Below are 25,196 nucleotides of genomic sequence, written 5' to 3' on the forward strand. Positions count from 1 at the left end.
AAAACTGCACACCAAGGGGGGGGGATGTATTAATATACATCGCCGCCCGTCCGCCGCAATGCCAGCGCATATGTACTAACATACCTGTAATGTGGTGTGCAGGGGTCTCCGTCACCTCCCTGCCGCCTCCTGCTACCCTCACGCCGGGGACAGCTAAGCAGGCTGTCCCCGGCACCTCCTCCTCCCCCTGCAGCCGGAAGGACGTCTGGCTGCATCACTAGGGGGAGGAAGGTTTTCCCCTTAGTACATCTCGCCCCAAAGCTGTAATATTACTATATAGAACTTGTCATATGAATGCCTATTGTGTATACTCACTCTGTATCCAGTATCTTCTGCCAAGTCACACGAGGCAGCACTGGCATTTGTGTGCCAAATAGTCTCCTTTATACTGCAGCCATACATGAATACGTTTTTCTTGCGAGAATGCCCATGGTAATCACAATAAACCTGATCATAAACAGCAAAATAAAGCAGTAAACAATTAGATTAAAGTGTATAAAAGGGGTTTTACACATCTTTTTATAAATGATTTCATCTAATCTCTGGACAGAGGTGTATCCAAATTATGATAAACTACTGTGCCCAGCAGTACGCAGCATCCCCTTCTGTGCCCAGTAGTACACAACTTCATCTCATGGGTAAAAGTAGTCATAACCTTAGAGCTACCTGAAAATACCTCTAGTGGCTTCTGTCATAGGGGGGTATTCAATGTCATTTCCAACAGATTTGACAGTCTTTAATCCATCTTCTGACTGTCGGAAAAGTTCCAACAGTCGGAATGACCGTGGATTATCAAAAATGGTTGCAGATTCGACAATCTGGTGGCCGATTTCTACATTTAACTTCGTAAAAAGTTGAATCTGCATGGCTCCACTGTGGCCGAAAATGGCTGCATTGAATAGGGGTGTGCACAGATTGAAGACCCCCCCAAAATAATCTACAGGGCATAGTCTAATGCTGGGTACCCATTGGGTGATAGATCATTCAAGATTTAGATATTGTTAATGATATATAATGCAAATCGATCACTGTGTATTTTCAATGTCATTAACAATGTGCACTCCCATGCATAGGTAACAACCTCCCTTGTCATTTGTACATGCAGCTTAATCTTGACTATCTAGTCACTGACTGCATGTACAGAGCAAGGGGGTAACAATATTGACCGATATCATTACAGATATCAGTCAGTGTGTGCACTATATCATGACTCATGCGGCACCGCCTATATAGTTAAAAATATCGGCGTGCCAGGAATAGTCCATTGTCTAGCCAGCATAAAAGATTTGTTAACAAATGGTACTTCTCTACAACAGTCAGGGATAAGTACCTAGAGGCAGCTTCTGGTAGCAAAGGAAAGACTGTTTTTTTACAGTAGTTATTGAAGGCACCGGCATGCACAAACAATGGCTGCTAGATAGGGCTTCCACGATGGCTTCTTAATTTGGTCAATCTGTATTTGCTAGAGCTTGCTGCCACATTTGTATAAATAGGTGTCCCAAACATCAAGCCTTAATACCCCACACAGTGAAAATTGTCTGGTGAGACTGAGCCCTGCTACTGACGGGTGTGGTTTTTTTTGTTTTTTTTAACCAAACATGCATTAGTACCAAGTTGACATGACTAAAATGCACAATGAGGCTGTGCGGATTCATTTTATGAAACTTGTATATTGTGTATGACTGACTGTATATTGAGCACAATATTTGTTAGGAAAAAAAAAAAATTATACAAGTGTTGCATATTAAATGAATCAACAGTCTCCTGGTGCATTCATAGCTATATTAATTTGCTGGACGCCCATTGCTAGAATCTTCTCTTTTAGGACTTGGCATACTGAGATAGGTTGTTTGGCACGACTGCAGAAATGATGTAGGAGGACATATCTGTAACAATCATGAGGACAAGATTTGTCACTTCAGCCACCCCTATTTACTGCTACAGCACAGTGTCCCAGAGGTGCCAGGGAAAGCAGCAGTGCTATTCAACAGGAGGCTGGCCTGTTCATTTTTTGCAGGTATAATTTGAGGATTCACTCCTGCATTAACTATTACTTACCAGTGGTACCCGTTTGATAGATGACAAATACTGTAGAAGGCCTTTGGTATGGTAAATCGTAGGGTGCAAATCCAGATTAGGGTTTTGCCACTGCCTGTTCAGATCTTCCCCACTTAAAGAGCAACGATGACTAGAAAATAATGGAAAATAACTTAAAAATTCCCTCAGTGATTTGTAAGTCAGACACTTTACACATACACCCAAATTAGAACACAAGTATGACTGAACTTGAGTAGAAATATGCCTGAACAGCAGGATAGTGTATTATTCACAAATCTAAAAAAAGAGGGCAGAGCATGGTAATTACATGTAAAATAATAATAAAAAAAAAACATCAAATTCTACAATAAGGGAAAAAGTGGCATACACGTTACCAAATGTGACCTAGAATTACAGAAACAAAGTCATACATTAACAAACACAGCGACTTACTTTCCATTGATGACTCCATCAGGGTTCAGCATAGGAACAATTTTAAAAATATAGGAATCTCTAAGGTTCTGTGCATTGTTGCTGTTCCCCATGAGAAATTCCAGCGTCCCTTTCATTACCCAGCTTGCGTTGGTCTCTCCAGGGTGAACTCTGGATGTTAGAAAGATGTAGGGGCGGTTTCCTGGCATAGATACAGAGGTGGTTAATTATGCCAATGACAAAAGTCCTTCTGGAATCCACTTATAGGATAATACATTCTAGAGTTTAAATCTTATTAACATGACATTACTACAATAAAAATGTCAGGAAGGGTTGAAATTCATTGTAATTAATTTAAAATCCCCATTTGGTTTCCGAAATGGTATCATACAACAACTGTGGTAATAGGGTGCCGGACGCGGTCCCGACATTCAGGATCCTGACAGTCATTTACCCGACGTCGGGATCCCAACTGTCAAAACGCCGACAGAGGGGTGCCCGACGGCCACCCGCTATTTTCCCTTGTGGGGGTCCACTACCCCCATAGAGGGAGAATAGAATAGGTGGTGAGCGTAGCGAGCCCGCAAGGGGCTTTGTTGCGCTCACCATGCTGTCTGAGTCCGGGCAGTCGGGATCCCGACGTCGGGCTAATGACTGTTGGGATCCTGACTGTCGGACCCCTATACCACACCCGTGGTAATATGTAGAGGTAATTCTATAAAACTAAATACTGATACCTGGAGTGAATAAAATACAAACTTAATATTATTTGGAAAGAAAATTTCTACTTACGAAACTGGTAGACGTGCTCATAGTAGTTGGACTCTGGCATAGCAGTTATGGTGACCACTGGGCACCCATTTCCACCCAGAGTGTCACATAATACGTCATGGCGATAATAGATCTGTTGGGGATTGTGCAGAGACTCCAATTTTTGAAGGTGCATCTGAAAAAAAAAATATATATATAAAACAGATCATCATCTCTATATTTTGACAGCAATGACGAAATTACACATTAAAGCGGACTACTTAGAAAAAATCCCTACTAAAATGCCTATTTTCTTTACTAGAAGTCCAAGAGGACTGTTCCATGCAACCACTTTTCCTAAAGATCCTCCTTTTCGCTCAAGGGCTCAGTGGAATTATTGGGGAGTTAAGATAACAAATATTGAATGCTAGATCAACAGTATGTTTTCCGATCTTGCTGGTTGGATCGAAAATCTGGTAATGTATGGGAAAAGATTACAATCAACCACTTGCTCCCAAAAGATGGAATATGGACAAAAACATTTACATAAATTGGTTAATTCACTAGGCTTTAACCAATTTGTCTGAATTACCCTTTTTGGGGGGGTATTCAATCCGGGAATCCGACTGTCGGAACGTCCTGACAGTCGGAATCCCACACCGTTTCTGGATGATCCGACAGTAACTCAACAGCCAGAATTAAATGTTCCAGCTGTCAAGTGATGAAAAGTTGGGGGGAAAAAAACGGCCATGAATTCAACAATCCACGCCCGTTTAAAAAAAGTTGGATCTGCTTTGTCGTGAAGTCTAATCTGTTTTGTCTAACATGGCCTTCAATCCTGTAATGGCAGCAACATTTTTGCCGCCGGAAATAGCGGCACAGATTGAATATGCACCTTTTGTCTGTTTTCCATGTTTGGGAGCAAATAGTCAATTGATATTTGCTCCCAGAAATGACCAGATTTTCATACCAAAAAGATTACAAAGATAATCTTATAGTGTGTATCCAGCTATTAAATCACCAGTGTGACTCGTCTCGTACTCTTCTTCCATTGCCATTTAAAGATGGTCAAATTAACGGATTTGATTTGCTAGGTCTGACTGTATTAATTGAACGGTCAGAAGCATGCAAAACTGCAGCACACCAATAGAAGGAATATCGTAAAATAAATTTTCTTAGGTGGTCATGCAGATTTAGGATGAAAATTAAATCACAAATACAATACACTCAAAACGGTGTAACTATCCATCAATAAAGTGATTTTTAGGATTAATGCATTCATATAAAGAGTTTTGTATTGAATCAATGTTACAGGAACAAGACATCAACCTCTGGAATGTACAACACTATGTGGGGAGAGAAGTAGTCTGCCAAAACCTTCGAATGACGGAAAATGATGCCTAACTGTCAGCAACTTGCCAGGCACTGAAATTAGTGAAGGACTTACCAAAAATAGTACTTAGTATATACTTCAAAAAGGTACCTGTATTTATTCTACTATTCTTAACCAGGGGATCCGGATGATAGGTTGACACAATATGGGCAATATGCAGAAGGTCGAAATAGCCCAAAGGCCAACACAAGCAAAAGGTCGACATGAGCTTTTTTACGATTTAAAAACAAAACAAAAAACTTTCATACTTTATTATCCACGTGGACTATAATTGGGAATGGTAAAGTGTGCAGAGCGCAGCAATGATTGCACGCAGTACATTCATTATGGGTCCATCTATTAAGGTGCCGACCTGGACACTAAAAAGGTGAAGAACTCACGTCAACCTTTTTATGTGTCTACCCTATAACCAGAAAATTAGTAGTACATTTATATCAAAACAATTAACTTTCTGGGTAGACAAAAGAGGACATATACCATGTGATTGGTCAGAGTCCCTAAGGAATACCTGATACGGTTTGGCGATGTTCTGCTCCTGTCCATAAATAGTATGTTCAATGCTATCAATGATCATTACATTTTATCCCTGCCCTCTATGGGGGATATTCAATGTGTGCCGATATTTTAGACAGACGTTTTTGTCCATCTTTTCCCCACATGCACTTTTTAAATAGTCGAATCTGAATTGTAGAAAACGCCCACTAAATTGTTGAATCTCTGGTTGTTTTTCGACAAAGTACACATGGATCGGCGAGTTTTCCAGACTGTCAGAACATTTCAAAGTTGGAAATTAAATAGCTTTGGTCGAATTGGCTGATATTTCTAACTGTCAAAAATGTTCTGACACTTGGAAAAAGAGACTAGACACCACCCTAAAAAGGTGTAAACTCAGATGTTTAAGAAACATAAAAACTATAAATAGTAAAAGTAAACCTTACATTTATACACTAAAAGGTGACCATACATCAGAAAGACCGGTCTTGCAACCATGGATGAGTCCAATTTCCCTTCAACTCCCCGGCAGTCCTTGGTGGTTTTTGGACACACAATGTACTCACAATCTGTCATACAATCCATCTGCTCCATGATTGTATGACTGAAGCTTCATTTAAATAGGGGGCTGGCCTACTAGGATCAAAAGGATAGGAGTACCAAATATCCAGTTTTTATTTATTTGTTTAATTTACAGGTTGTCAGCAACTACCAATCTGCTGTTATGCCATTATTAAATAGCCCAAATGCAGCAATCCTCTGAAAACTGTTTTCAGTGTAGTGACAGAATTGTGCAAAAGGACGTCCACCGCTCTCTTTAGCCGCCTGCCCATCTGCCACTAGAAACTTCTGTGGCTCCAAGCATCTTCACTGCCAGGGGCTGCCCGGAAGCTGCACCTCACTTCTCTGCTAGTCAGGGAGGGAGTGTCACATGACTCTGGTTCTATGAGAAATCTAAAGACAAATTGCATGTGCTTAAAAACACATGCAATCTGCTCCCAATCCCAACTGATCTGATGTGCAGCACGTCAGATCAGAGGACCAATCCTCCAATCTCCCGGGGCCAGAATTGTATGATTGTATGCACATGATGTGCACACAATCTGCATGCAATCCATTGAGATTGTAGGATTGGGTGCAATATCTTTCTGATGTATGGCCACCTTAAGACATCGGTTTTATATCAATTTACCTAATTCTGTAATATTTGTATCTGGTTGCGGAGATTCTTACCTTTAATGTAGAATATGTATAAGGATAGTGATAAGCAAAATAGCAGACATCGTCTTTGTGAGAAAACATGACAGTGAATGTCAAGGTGTAGTAAGATTTTCCCTTCTGGCCACCAGTGGCTATAGAACTTCTGGAGAAATGATTTCTAGAAAACAAACAAGCATTATTACTGTAAAGGGGTGTACACACAGGGCACTAGGTGGAAGATTTTGACTAAACAATTTTGCTTAGTCAAAATAGCAATGTCACTGCCGGAGATAAGCCAGTAGCCCGGGTGTACATTGCAATAGACACTGCAGCGTATAGTCAAAATATTCTTGCCTGCAGTGTCTGTTTGGCCAGGTGACCGCCACACTGCAGGGCCGTGCATGTACACATGCGGCGATTCAGGCAAACCTTCTAAGCTATTTTGACAATGTCGTCAAAATCACTTCAAAGAAGTGCCCCATGTGTACACCCCTTAAGCCTGTTTGCATTAGATTTGTATATGAATTTAAATGAAATCTACATTGTACCACTTTGTGTACAGATTCAGAGACTCAAGGCCTAATTCAGACTGGTTATTAAGGCTGATGGACAAAACCATGCTGCACTGCAGGTGGAGCTGATGTAACAGGTGCATAGAGAGTTAGATTTGGATGATGTGTGTTCAAACTGAAATCTAAATTGCAGTGTACAGTAAGAATAAAGCAGCCAGTGTTTACCCTCCACCCTCTCTCTGCATGTTACCCCCCTGTAGTGCAGCATGTTTTTTCCCCATCTGCAAAAATTGCAGCCTTGCTAACAGATCTGAAATAGGCCCTCAGTAACACACAACTTACAAGTGTCACATAGAGTATGAACCTAATCAGCATAGTCTAGCAGTCTCCTTTTGCATGAGATCAGGTGTGCTAACTGGAAATGTTTGGTGTCACTGTTAGAATTCAGAGACTGATGTGAACCACTTGAGCAGCAATGATTTCAGTCACACCTTTACAGTAATTGCATACTGTACTTCTTCAATGCATAATAGATGTTTTCCTGTTACAGAAACCCTTCTTCAGGTCCAGACACAACATGTCTACCTGTTCTTATGTTCTGGAGAGTGACCAGATTCTCGGATATTCTACTGAATAATTTGCTGGAACAATTCAAATTCATAATTCCATCAATAAGTGCACGCCAACCTGATACTACAGTAGCAATATAGCCACCATCAACACAATGCTGCAGTCAGGACTGTGCTATTAGAATCTTTCATTTAGGAGAACTATACAGCAAGGAAGGCAGACGTGTGTTGGGGGTGGAGTCACTTCATTACTCAATGATCCTGTTCACAACGTATGGGTGAGCAGTGCCACAATCACTGGATGGGAGTAGAAGACCCGGTAGAGCAGCTCTAGTGATATGAGGTTCTAGGGTAGAACAAGAGGGATTCACAGATGGGATGAGGTGCTTATCTTAGAATGCAGAGTTTCATTTTCAACAAATGGAACGTTTCATAATCAGAACTCTGATCTCCCAAAATGTTATATGCCTATTGGCTATTCATTAGGAGAGTAATATTATTAATTCATTTGCTCCATTTATACGATATCTTTTAAATACCTACTGGCAGCTACAGTTTACTACCAAATAATGTAAAACAATGCACTTGGATCAAAAAAAACTAACTATAGAATTGATGGCACTATATTAGAAAATACAGAATAGGAAAGGGTTCTACTATTTCAGGCAGTCAAGCAAAGTATTAAAGCAATGAGGAAGGCAAGTCAGATACTTGGCTGCTTAGGGAAATGAATCAGAAAGAAAGTATTAACCCCTTCCCGACATTTGACGTACATTTACGTCATGGCCGGGATGTACTTCCCGACACATGGCATAAATGTACGTCATGACTTTAAACTGTCACTGCGTCTCGAGACGCAGTGACAGAGGGACGATGTCTGCTGTCCCTGACAGCAGACATGTCCCTGCATGCCCAGGGGGGGCTGCGATGTCGCCCCCCCCGTCGGCGATCGCTGTGATTGGCTGTTCAGTGTGAACAGCCATTCACAGCGTTTTCCTGTGTTACCAGCGAATCAGACGCTCGGTAACACAGGTGTCAATCACCGCCGGGCGTCAGGGGGCATGAGGGGGTCATCGGTGACGATGACACCTCACCCCACCTGCCCCCAAGGCTGTGATTGGTCCGTGGGACCCACGGACCAATCACAGCCAAGGCGCGACATTTAAACTAACGGTGACTGCGCTGCAGACGCCATTCCGGTCTGGAATAGCGTGCAGAGCGGTCACCGTGCCTATCTGCCGTGATACTGACCTGATCCTTGCTAATAGTTACCTGATCCTTGCAAATACCTTACCTGATCACTTGATCACTGCTTGTAGCGTGCTGGACGCTTCCTGGATCTGACTTCTTGGGACTTCCTGCTGCTGCTGCAGTGTGATAGAGAGATAGAGAGATAGAGAGAGAGATAGAGAGATAGTGACAGAGAGAGCTATATTTTGTGTCTGCTACCCCCCCTTTTTGGGGGTGCAGGGTTTTTTTATATATAAATAACTGTCAGTGCTGCTGCTGCAGTGTCATAGAGTGATAGATAGTGATAGATAGTGATAGATAGTGAGAGATAGTGAGAGATAGTGAGAGATAGAGAGATTTGTGTCTGCTACCCCCCCTTTTTGGGGGTGCAGGTTTTTTTTTTATATATATAACTGTCAGTGCTGCTGCTGCAGTGTCATAGAGAGATAGATAGTGATAGATAGTGAGAGATAGAGAGATAGAGAGAGATAGTGACAGAGAGTGATAGAGAGTGTATATTTTGTGTCTGCTACCCCCCCTTTTTGGGGGTGCAGGTTTTTTTTATACATATAACTGTCAGTGCTGCTGCTGCAGTGTCCTAGAGTGATAGATAGTGATAGATAGTGAGAGATAGTGAGAGAGAGTGATAGAGAGTGTATATTTTGTGTCTGCTACCCCCGCCTTTTGTGCTGATCACTATATCTGAGGTGATCAGCAACTTTTTGGGGGCGCAGAGGTTTTTTTTTTTTATATATACCTGTCAGTTGCTGCCAGTTGCACTGTCAGTTGCACCAAAGGTTGTGCACCTGCTGCCCCTCACTGGTAATCAGTGTTGCATCACTGATCACCTTTTTTTTTTTTTGAGGCTGCTGTGGGTCTTTTTTTAATTTTTTTTTTACACACACTGTGATTTTGTGGGTGTCCTGTGGCCACTGTGCGCTGATCAGTGACGTACATCACTGATCAGCTTTTTCGGCACAGGGTTGATCTATTTTTTTTTTTTTTGATCAAATTCCTGTTGCCTTTGAGCGCTGTTCAGTGACGGACGTTACTGACCAACATCTGTGCTCAATTTTTGGCGCAGGACCTTTTTTTTTTTTTTTTTTAACCCCTTCAATTTTTTTTTTTTTAATTGGGTTCAAATTCCTGTATAAAGTATTTTTTTTTTTTCTGCACTACATACACACTACACACTACATACCCCCCGGGTTGAAATAAAGTTTGTACCCCCCCCTACACTATACACGTGTTGAAACATTTCACTACCAGTAACACAAAAATAAAAATGGCATCCCAAATGTCATCCCAGTCATCCAGAAGAATGTATTCAGCGGAGGAGGCATATGCCATGCTTGCCTTTGATTCTGACACAGCCAGTGAGGCAAGCGGGGAATTTGAAGGATTCATCTTAACCTCATCTTCCTCCTCTAGTGATGAGGGACCCCCTCAAAGACGCCCCCGTAGAGCAGCTGAGACCCCCCCCCCAATAATTGATCTCGTATGGACCCCACCACCAGACAATTTTGAGCCCCAGGTTCCTGAGTTTTTGGCCATGCCAGGAATCCAATTTGATTCCACAGGTCTCAGAGAAATTGACTTTTTCAAATTATTTTTCTCTGATGATTTTATAAATTTAATTGTGGACCAAACTAATTTATATGCCCAGCAGTTTATTGCTCAAAACCCCACGTCATCATTTGCTAGGTGGACCCCTGTAGATGCAGTAGAGATGATGACGTTTTGGGGTCTGGTGTTTCATATGGGCATAGTAAAAAAGCCAGAAATTAGGCAATATTGGAGTCCAGATGTTCTGTACAGCACCCCATTTTACCGTATGGCCATGCCCCGGGCTCGATTTGAGACGATCCTTAAATTTTTGCATTACAACGATAATGCACAGTGCCCACCCAGAGATGATCCCACCTTTGACCGGCTATTCAAAGTCAGGCCGGTCATTGATCATTTCAGTGCCAAATTTGAAGAGATGTACATCCCAGATAAATTCATTTGCATAGACGAGTCCCTTATACATTTTAAAGGAAGGGTTAAATTCCGCCAGTACCTTCCCAGTAAGAGGGCAAGGTATGGCATAAAAATGTATAAGCTGTGTGAAAGCACCTCAGGGTACACCCACAGGTTTAGGGTATATGAAGGGAAGGATTCAAGAATTGAACCGCCAGAATGCCCCCCCTCCCTCGTAGGTGTTAGTGGAAAAATTGTCTGGGATTTAGTGCACCCTTTCCTGGATAAAGGTTATCACCTCTATGTGGATAACTTTTACATTAGCATCCCCCTGTTTAAGGCCCTTGGTTCAAGAGGTACAGCAGCTTGCGGTACTGTGCGCAAGAACCAAAGAGGCCTCCCAAAAACGCACATTGCCCAAGTAATGAGAAGGGGTGAAAGCAGGGGAATATGCACCGAAAATATGTTGTTGGTCAAATATAAGGACAAGAGGGATGTCCTTATACTGACAACAATTCACGGAGACAGTACCACCTCCGTCCCTGTACGAGGTACCAGTACCCACACCTCCAAACCTAATTGTATCCTGGATTACAATAGGTACATGGGCGGAGTGGATCTTTCAGATCAGGTACTGAAGCCGTACAGTGCCCTGCGGAAAACAAAAATCTGGTACAAGAAGCTGGCCGTGTATATCATCCAGATGGCACTGTATAACGCTTACGTGCTATTCCGTTCTACCGGCCAGAGGGGGACATTTATGCACTTTCAAGAGGAAGTCATAAAGGGCCTAGTATTTGGGAACCAGCAGGCAGAGGGCCCCAGTACTTCTAGTACTGGCCCCCGTATTGTACCAGGGCAGCATTTTCCGAACGAAATCCCCTCCACTGCAAGAAAGGGCAGGACACAAAAAAGGTGCAAAGTTTGCTATAAAAAGGGAATAAGAAAGGAAACTATTTTCCACTGTGAAACTTGCCCCGACAAACCCGGCCTATGTATAAAGGAGTGTTTTAAAATATACCACAAATCTATGGATTTTTAGGTTCATCATTTCACCGTGCTTCGGGGGTCTTGCTAATGCCACATAGCACCCACCATTCATTCCACCAGAATCTGAGCCGCAAAATCCAAAAATCACTCCTTCCCTTCTGAGTCATGCCATGCACCCAACTGGTATTTTTTGGTCACATGTGAGGCATTGCCGTACTCGGGAGAAATTGGGGCACAGATTTTGGGGTGCTTTTTCTCCTTCATACCTTCTGAAAATGAAAAATTTTGAGCCAGAACTGCATTTTTGTGTAAAAAAATGTAATTTTTCATTTTCACTCACCAGTTGTATCAAAATTGGTGAAACCCCTGGGGGTTTGAAATGTACACTATACCCCTAGATGAATTCCCTGAGGGGTGTAGTTTGCAAAATGGGGTCACTTGTGGGGGGGTTCCACTGTATTGGTGCTTTGGGGGTCTTGCTAATGCGACATAGCACCCACCAACATTCCACCAGAATTTGTGCTGCAAAATCCAAATATCACTCCTTCCCTTCTGAGTCCTGACACTTTTTGGTCACACATGAGGCATTGCCGTACTCGGGAGAAACTGGGGCACAGATTTTGGGGTGCTTTTTCTCCTTCATACCTTCTGAAAATGAAAAATTTTGAGCCAGAACTGCATTTTTGTGTAAAAAAATTTAATTTTTCATTTTCACTCACCAGTTGTATCAAAATTGGTGAAACCCCTGGGGGTTTGAAATGTACACTATACCCCTAGATGAATTCCCTGAGGGGTGTAGTTTGCAAAATGGGGTCACTTGTGGGGGGGTTCCACTGTATTGGTGCTTTGGGGGTCTTGCTAATGCGACATAGCACCCACCAACATTCCACCAGAATTTGTGCTGCAAAATCCAAATATCACTCCTTCCCTTCTGAGTCCTGACACTTTTTGGTCACACATGAGGCATTGCCGTACTCGGGAGAAACTGGGGCACAGATTTTGGGGTGCTTTTTCTCCTTCATACCTTCTGAAAATGAAAAATTTTGAGCCAGAACTGCATTTTTGTGTAAAAAAATTTAATTTTTCATTTTCACTGCCCAGTTGTATCAAAATTGGTGAAACCCCTGGGGGTTTGAAATGTACACTATACCCCTAGATGAATTCCCTGAGGGGTGTAGTTTGCAAAATGGGGTCACTTGTGGGGGGGTTCCACTGTATTGGTGCTTTGGGGGTCTTGCTAATGCGACATAGCACCCACCAACATTCCACCACCAAAAATCACTCCTTCCCTTCTGAGTCCTGCCATGCACCCAACTGGTATTTTTTGGTCACATATGAGGCATTGCCATACTCGGGAGAAATTGGGGCACAGATTTTGGGGTGCTTTGTCTCCTTCATTCCTTGTGAAAATGAAAAATTTTGAGCCAGAACTGCATTTTTGTGTAAAAAAATTTAATTTTTCATTTTCACTGCCCAGTTGTATCAAAATTGGTGAAACCCCTGGGGGTTTGAAATGTACATAGTGTTCATTCTAGAACCCGCCATGTTTGAAAACCCATGCAGTTCCTCTTCCATGCCTGGGGTGTCGCTGTCTGCTGTAGTGCTTCTATCACAGTGTGTTCTGTATATCAGCACTGATATGCAAACCAGACATGTGATAGAAACACCAGAGCAGACAGCGACACCCCAGGCAGGGAAGAGGAACTGCATGGGTTTTCATATATGGCGGGTGCTAGAATGAACACTATGTACACTATACCCCTAGATGAATTCCCTGAGGGGTGTAGTTTGCAAAATGGGGTCACTTGTGGGGGGGTTCCACTGTATTGGTGCTTTGGGGGTCTTGCTAATGCGACATAGCACCCACCAACATTCCACCAGAATTTGTGCTGCAAAATCCAAATATCACTCCTTCCCTTCTGAGTCCTGCCACTTTTTGGTCACACATGAGGCATTGCCGTACTCGGGAGAAATTGGGGCACAGATTTTGGGGTGCTTTTTCTCCTTCATACCTTCTGAAAATGAAAAATTTTGAGCCAGAACTGCATTTTTGTGTAAAAAAATGTAATTTTTCATTTTCACTCACCAGTTGTATCAAAATTGGTGAAACCCCTGGGGGTTTGAAATGTACACTATACCCCTAGATGAATTCCCTGAGGGGTGTAGTTTGCAAAATGGGGTCACTTGTGGGGGGGTTCCACTGTATTGGTGCTTTGGGGGTCTTGCTAATGCGACATAGCACCCACCAACATTCCACCAGAATTTGTGCTGCAAAATCCAAATATCACTCCTTCCCTTCTGAGTCCTGCCACTTTTTGGTCACACATGAGGCATTGCCGTACTCGGGAGAAATTGGGGCACAGATTTTGGGGTGCTTTTTCTCCTTCATACCTTCTGAAAATGAAAAATTTTGAGCCAGAACTGCATTTTTGTGTAAAAAAATGTAATTTTTCATTTTCACTCACCAGTTGTATCAAAATTGGTGAAACCCCTGGGGGTTTGAAATGTACACTATACCCCTAGATGAATTCCCTGAGGGGTGTAGTTTGCAAAATGGGGTCACTTGTGGGGGGGTTCCACTGTATTGGTGCTTTGGGGGTCTTGCTAATGCGACATAGCACCCACCAACATTCCACCACCAAAAATCACTCCTTCCCTTCTGAGTCCTGCCATGCACCCAACTGGTATTTTTTGGTCACATATGAGGCATTGCCATACTCGGGAGAAATTGGGGCACAGATTTTGGGGTGCTTTGTCTCCTTCATTCCTTGTGAAAATGAAAAATTTTGAGCCAGAACTGCATTTTTGTGTAAAAAAAATGTAATTTTTCATTTTCACTGCCCAGTTGTATCAAAATTGGTGAAACCCCTGGGGGTTTGAAATGTACACTATACCCCTAGATGAATTCCCTGAGGGGTGTAGTTTGCAAAATGGGGTCACTTGTGGGGGGGTTCCACTGTATTGGTGCTTGGGGGGTCTTGCTAATGCAACATAGCACCCACCAACATTCCACCAGAATCTGAGCTGCAAAATTCAAAAATCACTCCTTCCTTTCTGAGTCCTGCCATGCACCCAAATGGTATTTTTTGGTCACATGTGAGGCATTGCCGTACTCGGGAGAAATTGGGGCACAGATTTTGGGGTGCTTGGTCTCCTTCATTCCTTGTGAAAATGAAAAATTTTGAGCCAGAACTGCATTTTTGTGTAAAAAATGTAATTTTTCATTTTCACTCACCAGTTGTATCAAAATTGGTGAAACCCCTGGGGGTTTGAAATGTACACTATACCCCTAGATGAATTCCCTGAGGGGTGTAGTTTGCAAAATGGGGTCACTTGTGGGGGGGTTCCACTGTATTGGTGCTTTGGGGGTCTTGCTAATGCGACATAGCACCCACCAACATTCCACCAGAATTTGTGCTGCAAAATCCAAATATCACTCCTTCCCTTCTGAGTCCTGCCACTTTTTGGTCACACATGAGGCATTGCCGTACTCGGGAGAAATTGGGGCACAGATTTTGGGGTGCTTTGTCTCCTTCATTCCTTGTGAAAATGAAAAATTTTGAGCCAGAACTGCATTTTTGTGTAAAAAATGTAATTTTTCATTTTCACTCACCAGTTGTATCAAAATTGGTGAAACCCCTGGGGGTTTGAAATGTACACTATACCCCTAGATGAATTCCCTGAGGGGTGTAGTTTGCAAAATGGGGTCACTTGTGGGGGGGGTTCCACTGTATTGGTGCTTGGGGGGTCTTGCTAATGCGACATAGCACCCACCAAAATTCCACCAGAATCTGAGCTGCAAAATCCAAAAATCACTCCTTCCCTTCTGAGTCCTGCCATGCACCCAACTGGTATTTTATGGTCACATGTGAGGCATTGCCGTACTCGGGAGAAATTGGGGCACAGATTTTGGGGTGCTTTTTCTCCTTCATACCTTCTGAAAATGAAAAATTTTGAGCCAGAACTGCATTTTTGTGTAAAAAAATGTAATTTTTCATTTTCACTGCCCAGTTGTATCAAAATTGGTGAAACCCCTGGGGGTTTGAAATGTACACTATACCCCTAGATGAATTCCCTTTAGGGGTGTAGTTTGCAAAATGGGGTCACTTGTGGGGGGGTTCCACTGTATTGGTGCTTTGGGGGTCTTGCTAATGCGACATAGCACCCACCAACATTCCACCACCAAAAATCACTCCTTCCCTTCTGAGTCCTGCCATGCACCCAACTGGTATTTTTTGGTCACATATGAGGCATTGCCATACTCGGGAGAAATTGGGGCACAGATTTTGGGGTGCTTTGTCTCCTTCATTCCTTGTGAAAATGAAAAATTTTGAGCCAGAACTGCATTTTTGTGTAAAAAAATTTAATTTTTCATTTTCACTGCCCAGTTGTATCAAAATTGGTGAAACCCCTGGGGGTTTGAAATGTACACTATACCCCTAGATGAATTCCCTGAGGGGTGTAGTTTGCAAAATGGGGTCACTTGTGGGGGGGTTCCACTGTATTGGTGCTTGGGGGGTCTTGCTAATGCAACATAGCACCCACCAACATTCCACCAGAATCTGAGCTGCAAAATCCAAAAATCACTCCTTCCTTTCTGAGTCCTGCCATGCACCCAAATGGTATTTTTTGGTCACATGTGAGGCATTGCCGTACTCGGGAGAAATTGGGGCACAGATTTTGGGGTGCTTTTTCTCCTTCATACCTTCTGAAAATGAAAAATTTTGAGCCAGAACTGCATTTTTGTGTAAAAAATTTAATTTTTTCATTTTCACTGCCCAGTTGTACCACAATTGGTGAAACCCCTGGGGGTTTGAAATGTACACTATACCCCTAGATGAATTCCCTGAGGGGTGTAGTTTGCAAAATGGGGTCACTTGTGGGGGGGTTCCTAACTTTTAGCATCTTATGGTGCCTAGAAACCTACATGGTGCCTAAAAAATAATCTCATAAAAAGGAGGCTCCAAAATCAAGTAGGTGCTCCTTCTATTATGAAGCCTGTGGTTTGGTCAACGTGCACACTAGGGCCACATATAGGATATTTTTGAAAACAAAAGAATTGGGGGAATCAATTTTTAGTCACATTTCTCTAGTAAAATGTACTGTGTTCCTTAGAAAAATGTATTAAAATTGCAAATCTGCAAAAAAAATGAAATTTTGAAATTTCACCTACACTTTGTTTTAATTCCTGTGAAACACCTAAAGGGTTAACAAACTTCCAAAATGCTGTTTTGAATACTGTGAGGGGTGCAGTTTTTGAAATGGTATCATTTATGGGGGTGTCTCACATACAAGTCCCTCAAAGTCACATCAGAACTGAACTGGTCCCTAAAAAAATCAGTGTTTGAAATTTTCTTGAAAATTTGAGAATTTGCTATTCATATTGTAAGCCTCCTAGTGTCCAAAAAAATGAAAAGGAAGTTGAAATAATGATGTCAACATAAAGTAGACATATGGTCTATGTTAGTTATTAACTATTTTGAGTGGTATGATTATTTGTCTCACAAGCAGAAAATTTAACATTTTGCAAATTGCTAAATTTTCCATTTTTTCACGACATTTTGGTATTTTTCACAAAAAAACACAGACTGTATCGACCCAAATTTACCACTAATTTGAAGTACAATGTGTCACGAAAAAACAATCTCAAAATCACTGGGATAAGTAAAAGCAAAAAAAAGTTATCCCCACTTAAGTGAGACATGTCAGATTTGAAAAAAAAGGGCTCTGTCAGGAACGCAAAAACTGGCTCTGTCAGGAAGGGGTTAATAGTGCCACTTAGAGGTCACTGGTACGGCCTCATCTTGAGTACTAGGTCAGTTCTGGAGGCCATATCTCCAGGTGGAAATAAATATATTAGAGGCTGTACATTGAAGGACATCTAAGATGGTGCGTGGTCTACATAACAAAAATTACATGGAAAGACTAAAAAATGCGTGGCCTACATAACAAAAAAAAAAAGACAAAAAATGATAATTTTCTTAGAATCCTATATAGGCTGCCTACTTTACTAAGGTCCCTGTTATAGGGGGGCCCATAAACAAAAATATCAACAGTGAAATTGGTGCCAATACAGAGATACAATTGTCCCCAACTGAAAATGTCAGGAAAAACTCAGATGAGGTTGCACAGATAATAGATTTATTAAAACAAATAAGAGATTCATGTATTTAGTAGAGACACTTATACAAACATCCTACTGAATATATAAACTTTTTATTTATTTTAATATATATATATATATATATATATATATATATATATATATATATATATATATATATATATATATATATATATATATATATATATATATATATATATATATATATATATAGTGTATCTGTTCAACATCAAAGTTTTTTCTGACATTCACAGTTGGGGACAATTTTATCTCTGTATCCATTGGCGCCAATTTCACTGTTGAGAGATTATATATATATATATATATTTTTGGAAGCAGAGAAAGGAAAAGGGAAACAGGAGTCAAATATATAAATGGTTATAACAATGTCCAGGAGGAAAATAGTCTTCAATGGAAGAGAAGCACAAGAACACGAGGCTCTGTACTCAAACTGGAGGGAGATGCTGGGAAAATTATTTATTTTATTACAATCTTCCCAATATACACTTTACATATACTTAATATAGTGCTCATGCTGTTTTAGCAAGGTGCCTCGCCCCGACTGATTTTAAATAGCAAAACATGCGCTAAATTTTACCAGCGCCCTACTAAAACAGCCTACCTGTGCAGTGCACATGACATCTATTCACTCTGATCGGAGAGATTTGCTATTACTACAACTACATAGTTGCCAGGCACACGCCAACCAATGACGTTGGCGGCCAGACATGACCCCAATAATGACGAGCCCACTCCTGGGCTGGCCACCTTCCCTTTTCAAACATGTGCACTAGATTCTGGTCACCTTCCGCACCTCTCCGCCCTGCCCACATTCTATCAGGATCACTATAATATGATGGTGTTAAACACAGTCTGTATTAATACTCGAAAAGTGTGCATAACAGCCAAATATGCCCGCAGAATTTCCCATAGTCCACTTTGGTCAGGTCTGTTAAGTTTTGTTTTAGCTATTTAGAAACTACAAATCCTGCTCAACAATAAAAAAAATGGGACATTTATATCAGATGGGGATTACACAAACCTATACATTACAAGGGGACTAACAAATGCTAAAATTCTACTTTGGGTGAGTTCATGGGCCCTTATCTGCTCATGTGGTCCTTTCCAGCACATACTGTACCTATTGGGATGCACATCATATTCAATAATCCCTTTGTTACATACACAAAAATATCCAAAAGCTTTTAATAGTTTATGAGTTACAAATAGCTGGATTTTATTCATATACTCAAACTGGAATTGTACACTTACTTGTAATAACATATATCTGTCCCAACACGTTTCCACCAAGGCCGAGAAATCATTGCTTCCTGTAAAGAATACATAAGAGGCTGCATACCTAGGACACAAACCACATATAAATTCCATATTAATTTTAGGTTACTAAATCTAAAAACACATTATTGATATAGTAAAACCATTTACAGGCCTCCTAAAGCACATTTATATAAAAATGGAATAAAATAAGACACCCTCATTGTCCAACCAGAATAGCCCATCACATCCCTTACCAATAATACCGTGCCAATCATGACTGTCTACACCTATTATCTCCTATTATACCCAAAACTGTACAATGAAAAGCAGAAAAAAATTATAGGAAAGACGTTTGGCTGTATATATATATATATACAATCTAATTAAAGAAACAATAGCTACATAAAGTGTATATGGTCTATCAGAAATAGCTGAATGCTGTTGCTTTATTATCCATTAAAGTAGAAGTCATGGACTACACATTAAGGCACAAACATGTAACTTTCTCCAAAAATTGGAATTTAGGTTAGTACAGCCTGGTATGTGTATATAAAAGAGTCTGTTGTAGTACACTGTGAGGTAATGTTCTCTTATCAGCCATATGAGGCTTCATAAGACTAGTGACACTGTACTTGACTAAGTATTTGGAGGACACTGCCAAGGTCATTATAGTACATACACAAACACAGTGAGGAATACTTACTACACTATAACTGCTTTAAGATGCAAAAGGTGCAAAAGCTATTGGCTGCTGTGATAAATATTATGTGCACCTTTGCATGAGTAAATTAGTACACCAGTATGAGAAGTCAATCTATAAACCAAATACCATACCGGGATGTCAAAATACAAATTCATTTGTAATACACGAGAAAAAAAAAAGACTTTCTAGATCCTAATATTATGAGCAGTTAAGATATACATCATATGATTTCTAGCTTCATGAACTACAATACACATGGTAAAGAAACTGTATACAATAAAACAAAACAAAGTGGATATGTCATGTGATGTTAACAGAAAATGGAATTTACCAATGAACTGTTATGACATTATATAAATCTCAACTTCTGCCTTACCATAATTGAATTGACTGTTAGACTTCTCACAATTGATGATGTTGAATCGATATGCAGTGTTGGTCTTCATGCCACCTACTTCAAAGTAAAACCACTGATGATAATGATTGCTGTTTATATCAGAATTTAAGATGAGATCATATTCATTTCTGGAAAAAAAAATATACATGTGCAGTTTTTGACAGGACATTTTGAATGGACTTCCTGAAGTGGGAGGACAGAACGGCTGTCTTACTTTCTAATCTGAATGACTTTCCGCAGATTTCCAGACTCAAACTTAGAGTTGAACTTGAGAACATCACTCTCGTCTGGTATGGAGCAGCTGGAATGCATTAAAAAAAGGAAATACCTTAATTCCACAATACCCACTTTCAATTTACTGCTAGTTATATAAATCCCCACAGAACACGAAAACTTAACTGATGTAAAAGTGAGGTAAAGGCAACTATGAGTATCATCAACAAAGATAAATGTTACATGACGTACAAATCCTTTACAGCTCTTTTTCATTAAAATGGCTGATCTATTGAGAACAATGAAACTATGGGCCCAACTCTGGTTTGCTCAGTAAACTGCAAACATTGCACTTGAGATTCCCTTTGGTACCATGCAAGGGGATGTGTAACGAAAACACATCCCCTCACATGCCTCCGCTGCATGAGAAAACATGATTTCTCCTGCCTACGTGAAAACGGACTTATCTGTGTGTGGCTGAATGAAGACCGGGCGGGTGGCTGATGTCCTGTGACGTCAGCCATCCCCCCTACAAGGCATCAGCATGTCTGTGTACCCATGGGAACACCCAATGTTTTCCTGGGGACGCCCATAAAACACTGAGTGCTCCCATGAGCCAGCCACATTCCCGCCGCCATCTGCCCCCAGCCATCCCTGATGTCATAAAAGTCACCAAAGCCATTCGCAAAGGGGACCTGAGCATGCGTACCATGTCACCTCACCAGCGACTGGTGGCTTTTTTTCTGAAATGCAAGCTCACATCGCAATGTGACTAGTTCACACAGAGTGAATGTACTTTTTAATTTTAATAAGCAGATTCAGAGACTCAGTTGCACACAGATAGAAGTAAGTTGTTGCAAGTCAGTACAATCACCTGGTGCATTTTCGTGTCCCCCCCCCCCCCAAAGAAAAAAAAACACCTGGCACTGGCAGAGTTTTATGGAGACTGGCGTGCCAAGAAGGGCTGCAAGGAGCGACTGCAGAAAAAATGAATAAGGATACATATGCACACAACTGACTAAGCTTACTTTCTTTTTTGTTATGGAGTGGTTACGAAGTTAAAATTTATTTTACATTTAAATAGTAGGTAATCAAATATTTAAATATATATTTTAGAACATTTAAAAATGAATAAAAAAAAAACTAGAAACCTTAAAATAAAAAATAAATAAAAAAGTGACATACCTGGGATCATCAAGATCATATATCACCCGATCTATTATATCATTGGGATGAATCATTCTTTCAACGTCTTGAGCAATTTTTGTCCTGTGGAAATAAAGGAAGTGGTAAGATGGCACTGTTATATTCAAAAAGTGGGGGGTTTCCAGTTGTCCAGAAACACCTCGCACTCTAATCACGGCAGTGCTGTGGGTTAGAAGAATCGTTAGAATTGTTCAACTAGATTACATTGTGGGGATATACATTTCTGTGGGGATCAGCCTATGTTTTAATTAAGTTATAGCCGCCATTCTTACACTAATTTTTGCTTAGCTGTAGTGTATTTTTTAATTATGTTTAGTTCTAGAGTGGTCTGTGAGGTTAGGAAAAATAAGATGTGAAAAGTACTGTAAGTTACCACCTACTTGGTTCAAACAATGATGTGAAACACTGGGTTAGCACCTGTGCCACTAATACCCTTTTCACATCGCCAAAATAACCTGGTTCAGACTCGGGTCACTGATGTCATGACCCTGGTCAAGGTGCGGTGTGAAAGCACCAATCAACACGTCAATTTGACCCGGTTTAAAAGAAGGGTTTAACACGGGTCGCACTCTGTATAATGGGTGACCCAGGTTTAGTGTGAAAGCATCAGGCCCTGGTCTGCGACAGCTTTGCCATGTGAAAGGGGTATAATAGATTTTTTTTATTTGGATGTAAGACGTGATAAGGAATACTTTGTAGCATTTTATCCAACTACTGGTGTCTTTTTTTTTTTTTTTTTATAAAAAAACTCTCTAATTCCTAAAAATGAAAGTAGAAATTACCAGCATTTGGTCTCCTCCTTAAATTGTTGCTATTCTAAGCTAAATATTTGGTAGCATATACTTTGGTCAAAATAACCATATTCTATAGCCACTGTACAGGCAGCTGACAAGCTGCTCCAGTTCTCCAATATTTCAAGGGTTACTTCTTTTAACTGGATTTTATAGCATAGCTTCAACCTATTCTCCTGTAGTTTCTGAAGTGTGTTTAGGGTCATTGGGCCTTATTCTAGTTCACTCTCTCTGACAAAAATAGGAATTTGGTACTCACCGTTTATTCCCTTTCTCCGAATCCATAGGGGACACTGAAGTCACTACACTGGGGATAGAGTGGTGCATTGGAGGAGTAGGCACTTTAAGAAATTGAAGTGTGGCATGGCTCCTCCCCTTTATCCTCCCCTCAGACCCCAGTCTTAGGGCGGTATTCAATGAGGCTGATTCGCCAGGTTTTTATGGCGATTTTGTGCTGTAAGGCAAATTTTTGACTAAAACGGTGAATCACCCTATTCAATGACCAGATGGCGAATACATTTCAAGGTTTTTTTCGCCATGATTCACCGAGTAGCAATCGCTATCTTTTTATGGTGAAGTGGAATGTGAACTTTTAAAATAAGGTGTTTTGTTTTTTACATTTGGTGTCAAAAAATCAGGAATTTTATTCTGAGGAGGGGCATGCTATTTTTATTCATGTGCTGTAAGCACATGAATATATATTTAATTTAAAAAACACAGACCAGCCAGCAGGGGGCCGGAGCCGAGCCGCTCATTAGATATTCATATATTCACTTCACCCGATCATTACATATGCATGATCCGGTGTAGTGAATATACCCGGTCCCCTGCTGGCACCCCTGGGGGGCAGCCTGTGCTGCCTGGCACCCGGGGAGCCCACCTCCCCCCCACAAACGTTCTGGGGCAGGCAGGGAGACTTCCATCTCCCTGCCTGCCACCGTCCTCAGGCTCCCTGCAGCATCGCCGCAGGAGATAAAATTTGCCGGTCAGGGGCAGCGAGCCCCTGACTCGTTGAATACTGGAGCCGGCGAGGCTCCGGAACGCGGCGACCAGTGGCGAATGTGCAGCGAATCCTAAACAGGATTCGCTGCACATCGCCAAAATCATCATTGAATACCGCCCTTAGTTAACTGTGCCCGAGAGGAGAAAAGAGACCAGGGAATCTCCGAGAGAGAGAGAGAGAGAGAGAGAGAGAGAGAGAGAGAAAGAGAGAAAGAGAGAGAGAGAGAGAGAGAGAGAGAGAGAGAGAGAGAGAGAGAGAAAGAACAGCAAAAGTAACATGAGTATAACTGTAAACTGCAGACAATCGCATGCACAAACAAACAACACATGCGAACTGGACACACCCATGCCCAGAAAAGCACAGCGCCGGGAGGGTGTTCAGTGTCCCCTATAGATTCGGAGAAAGGGAATTAACGGTGAGTACCAAATTCCTATTTTCTCCTTCATCCAAGGGGACACTGAAGTTACTACGCTGGGGACGTCTCAAAGCCATCCCCACGGGCGGGAAGGTGCTGGGCATCCTGCAGCACAGCACGGCCAAAATTTGAAGAAGAGACCGCAAAAGTATCAAACTTGTAAAAATTGATAAATGTGTTCGGACCAGACCATGTCGCTGCTCTACACAGCTGAGTCAGAGACACACCTCTAGCTGCTGCCCAAGATGGCCCCACTGAACGTGTGGAGTGGGCCGAAACTTTAGAGGGCGGAACCTGAGCCGCCTGCACATATGCCTGCTTTATGGTAAGGCAAATCCATCTTGCCAGATTTTGTTTGGAGGCTGGCCAGACCCTCTTGGCAGTAGCATACAGAACGAACAGTGAGTCTGACTTCCGGATCTACTTGGTTCTGTTCACATAAACCTGTAAAGTGTGAACAACATCCAGTGATTTTGAATCACCCGTCAGTACCGGAACAACAATAGGTTGGTTCAGGTGATGCGCGCCTTTACATAGTTACATAGTAGGTAAGGCTGAAAAAAGACTTGCGTCCATCTAGTTCAACCTGGTATAGATATCCATTGCTGATTTGGTAGGTTCTGGTATTTTACAGACAAATTATATTTCTTATTTGTACCCATGGATGTTTTTCTCCAGTAAATGTTTGTCCAACTTTGCCTTGAACGCATTTAATGAGCCAGCCGACACCACCTCTCCGGGAAGAGAGTTCCAGAGTTTGACTGTTCTGACCGTAAAGAAATTCTTTCTACTAGCTGAATGAAATCTTTTTTCTTCTAATCTATACTCATGCCCTCGCGTCCTAGATTCCTTTCTAGTAGAAAAGAGGGTGTGTGACAGTTCCTTATATTGGCCCTTGATATACTTGTACATGTTGAGCATGTCCCCCCTTAAACGTCTTTTTTCTAATGTAAATAGTCCCAAATTGCTTAATCTCTCCCCGTAGCTTAAATTCTCCATTCCCCTAATAAGCTTTGTTGCTCGCCTTTGGACTTTTTCTAATTCTATGATGTCCTTTTTATAGTGTGGGGCCCAGAACTGTACTCCGTACTCTAGGTGAGGTCTCACCAATGCTTTATATAGTGGCATAATTACCCTCGAGTCCCTAGTTTCCATTCCCCTCTTAATACATGCCAGAATTTTGTTGGCCTTTTTTGTAGCTACATTACAATGGGCACTACATCCTAGTTTGCTGTCTATTTGGACTCCTAGATCCTTTTCAAGTATGGAATTACATCTATATAGGAATCAGAAAGGTTCAAGAAATGGTCAGTTTTACCCCTTAAAATCCATAAGATGTCCTTTCTGTAACACTACCGACAATATCTGTATGGTTGGTGAATAGATTACATTCCCAGGAAACACAATTGTGTGCATGGTAATGGTTCACATTAAATGTTATACGTTTTAAAAGTTAAAAAAATAAACTTTGAGAAACAGCACATTGTGCAATACAGGGT

General features: G+C 41.4%; 1 protein-coding gene across 3 annotated transcripts in view; it reads right to left on the reverse strand.

The window, feature by feature from the left end:
- AGTPBP1 (ATP/GTP binding carboxypeptidase 1) overlaps window positions 1-25,196 on the reverse strand; it is a 168,182-nt gene that overhangs the window by 41,082 nt on the left and 101,904 nt on the right. For all 3 annotated transcript variants that reach the window (XM_083186409.1, XM_083186406.1, XM_083186414.1), the window contains exons 15-23: window positions 21,468-21,551; window positions 20,284-20,370; window positions 20,049-20,197; window positions 18,964-19,051; window positions 6,338-6,482; window positions 3,262-3,415; window positions 2,491-2,671; window positions 2,059-2,188; window positions 316-447 (exon numbers count right to left, since the gene is read on the reverse strand). In XM_083186409.1, coding sequence (XP_083042535.1) covers window positions 316-447; window positions 2,059-2,188; window positions 2,491-2,671; window positions 3,262-3,415; window positions 6,338-6,482; window positions 18,964-19,051; window positions 20,049-20,197; window positions 20,284-20,370; window positions 21,468-21,551 — 1,150 coding nt within the window. The remainder of the gene's footprint in view (window positions 1-315; window positions 448-2,058; window positions 2,189-2,490; window positions 2,672-3,261; window positions 3,416-6,337; window positions 6,483-18,963; window positions 19,052-20,048; window positions 20,198-20,283; window positions 20,371-21,467; window positions 21,552-25,196) is intronic.

The sequence above is a fragment of the Crinia signifera genome, chromosome 1 (assembly GCF_055691185.1).
Source record: "Crinia signifera chromosome 1, ASM5569118v1, whole genome shotgun sequence".
Classification (NCBI taxonomy): domain Eukaryota; kingdom Metazoa; phylum Chordata; class Amphibia; order Anura; family Myobatrachidae; genus Crinia; species Crinia signifera.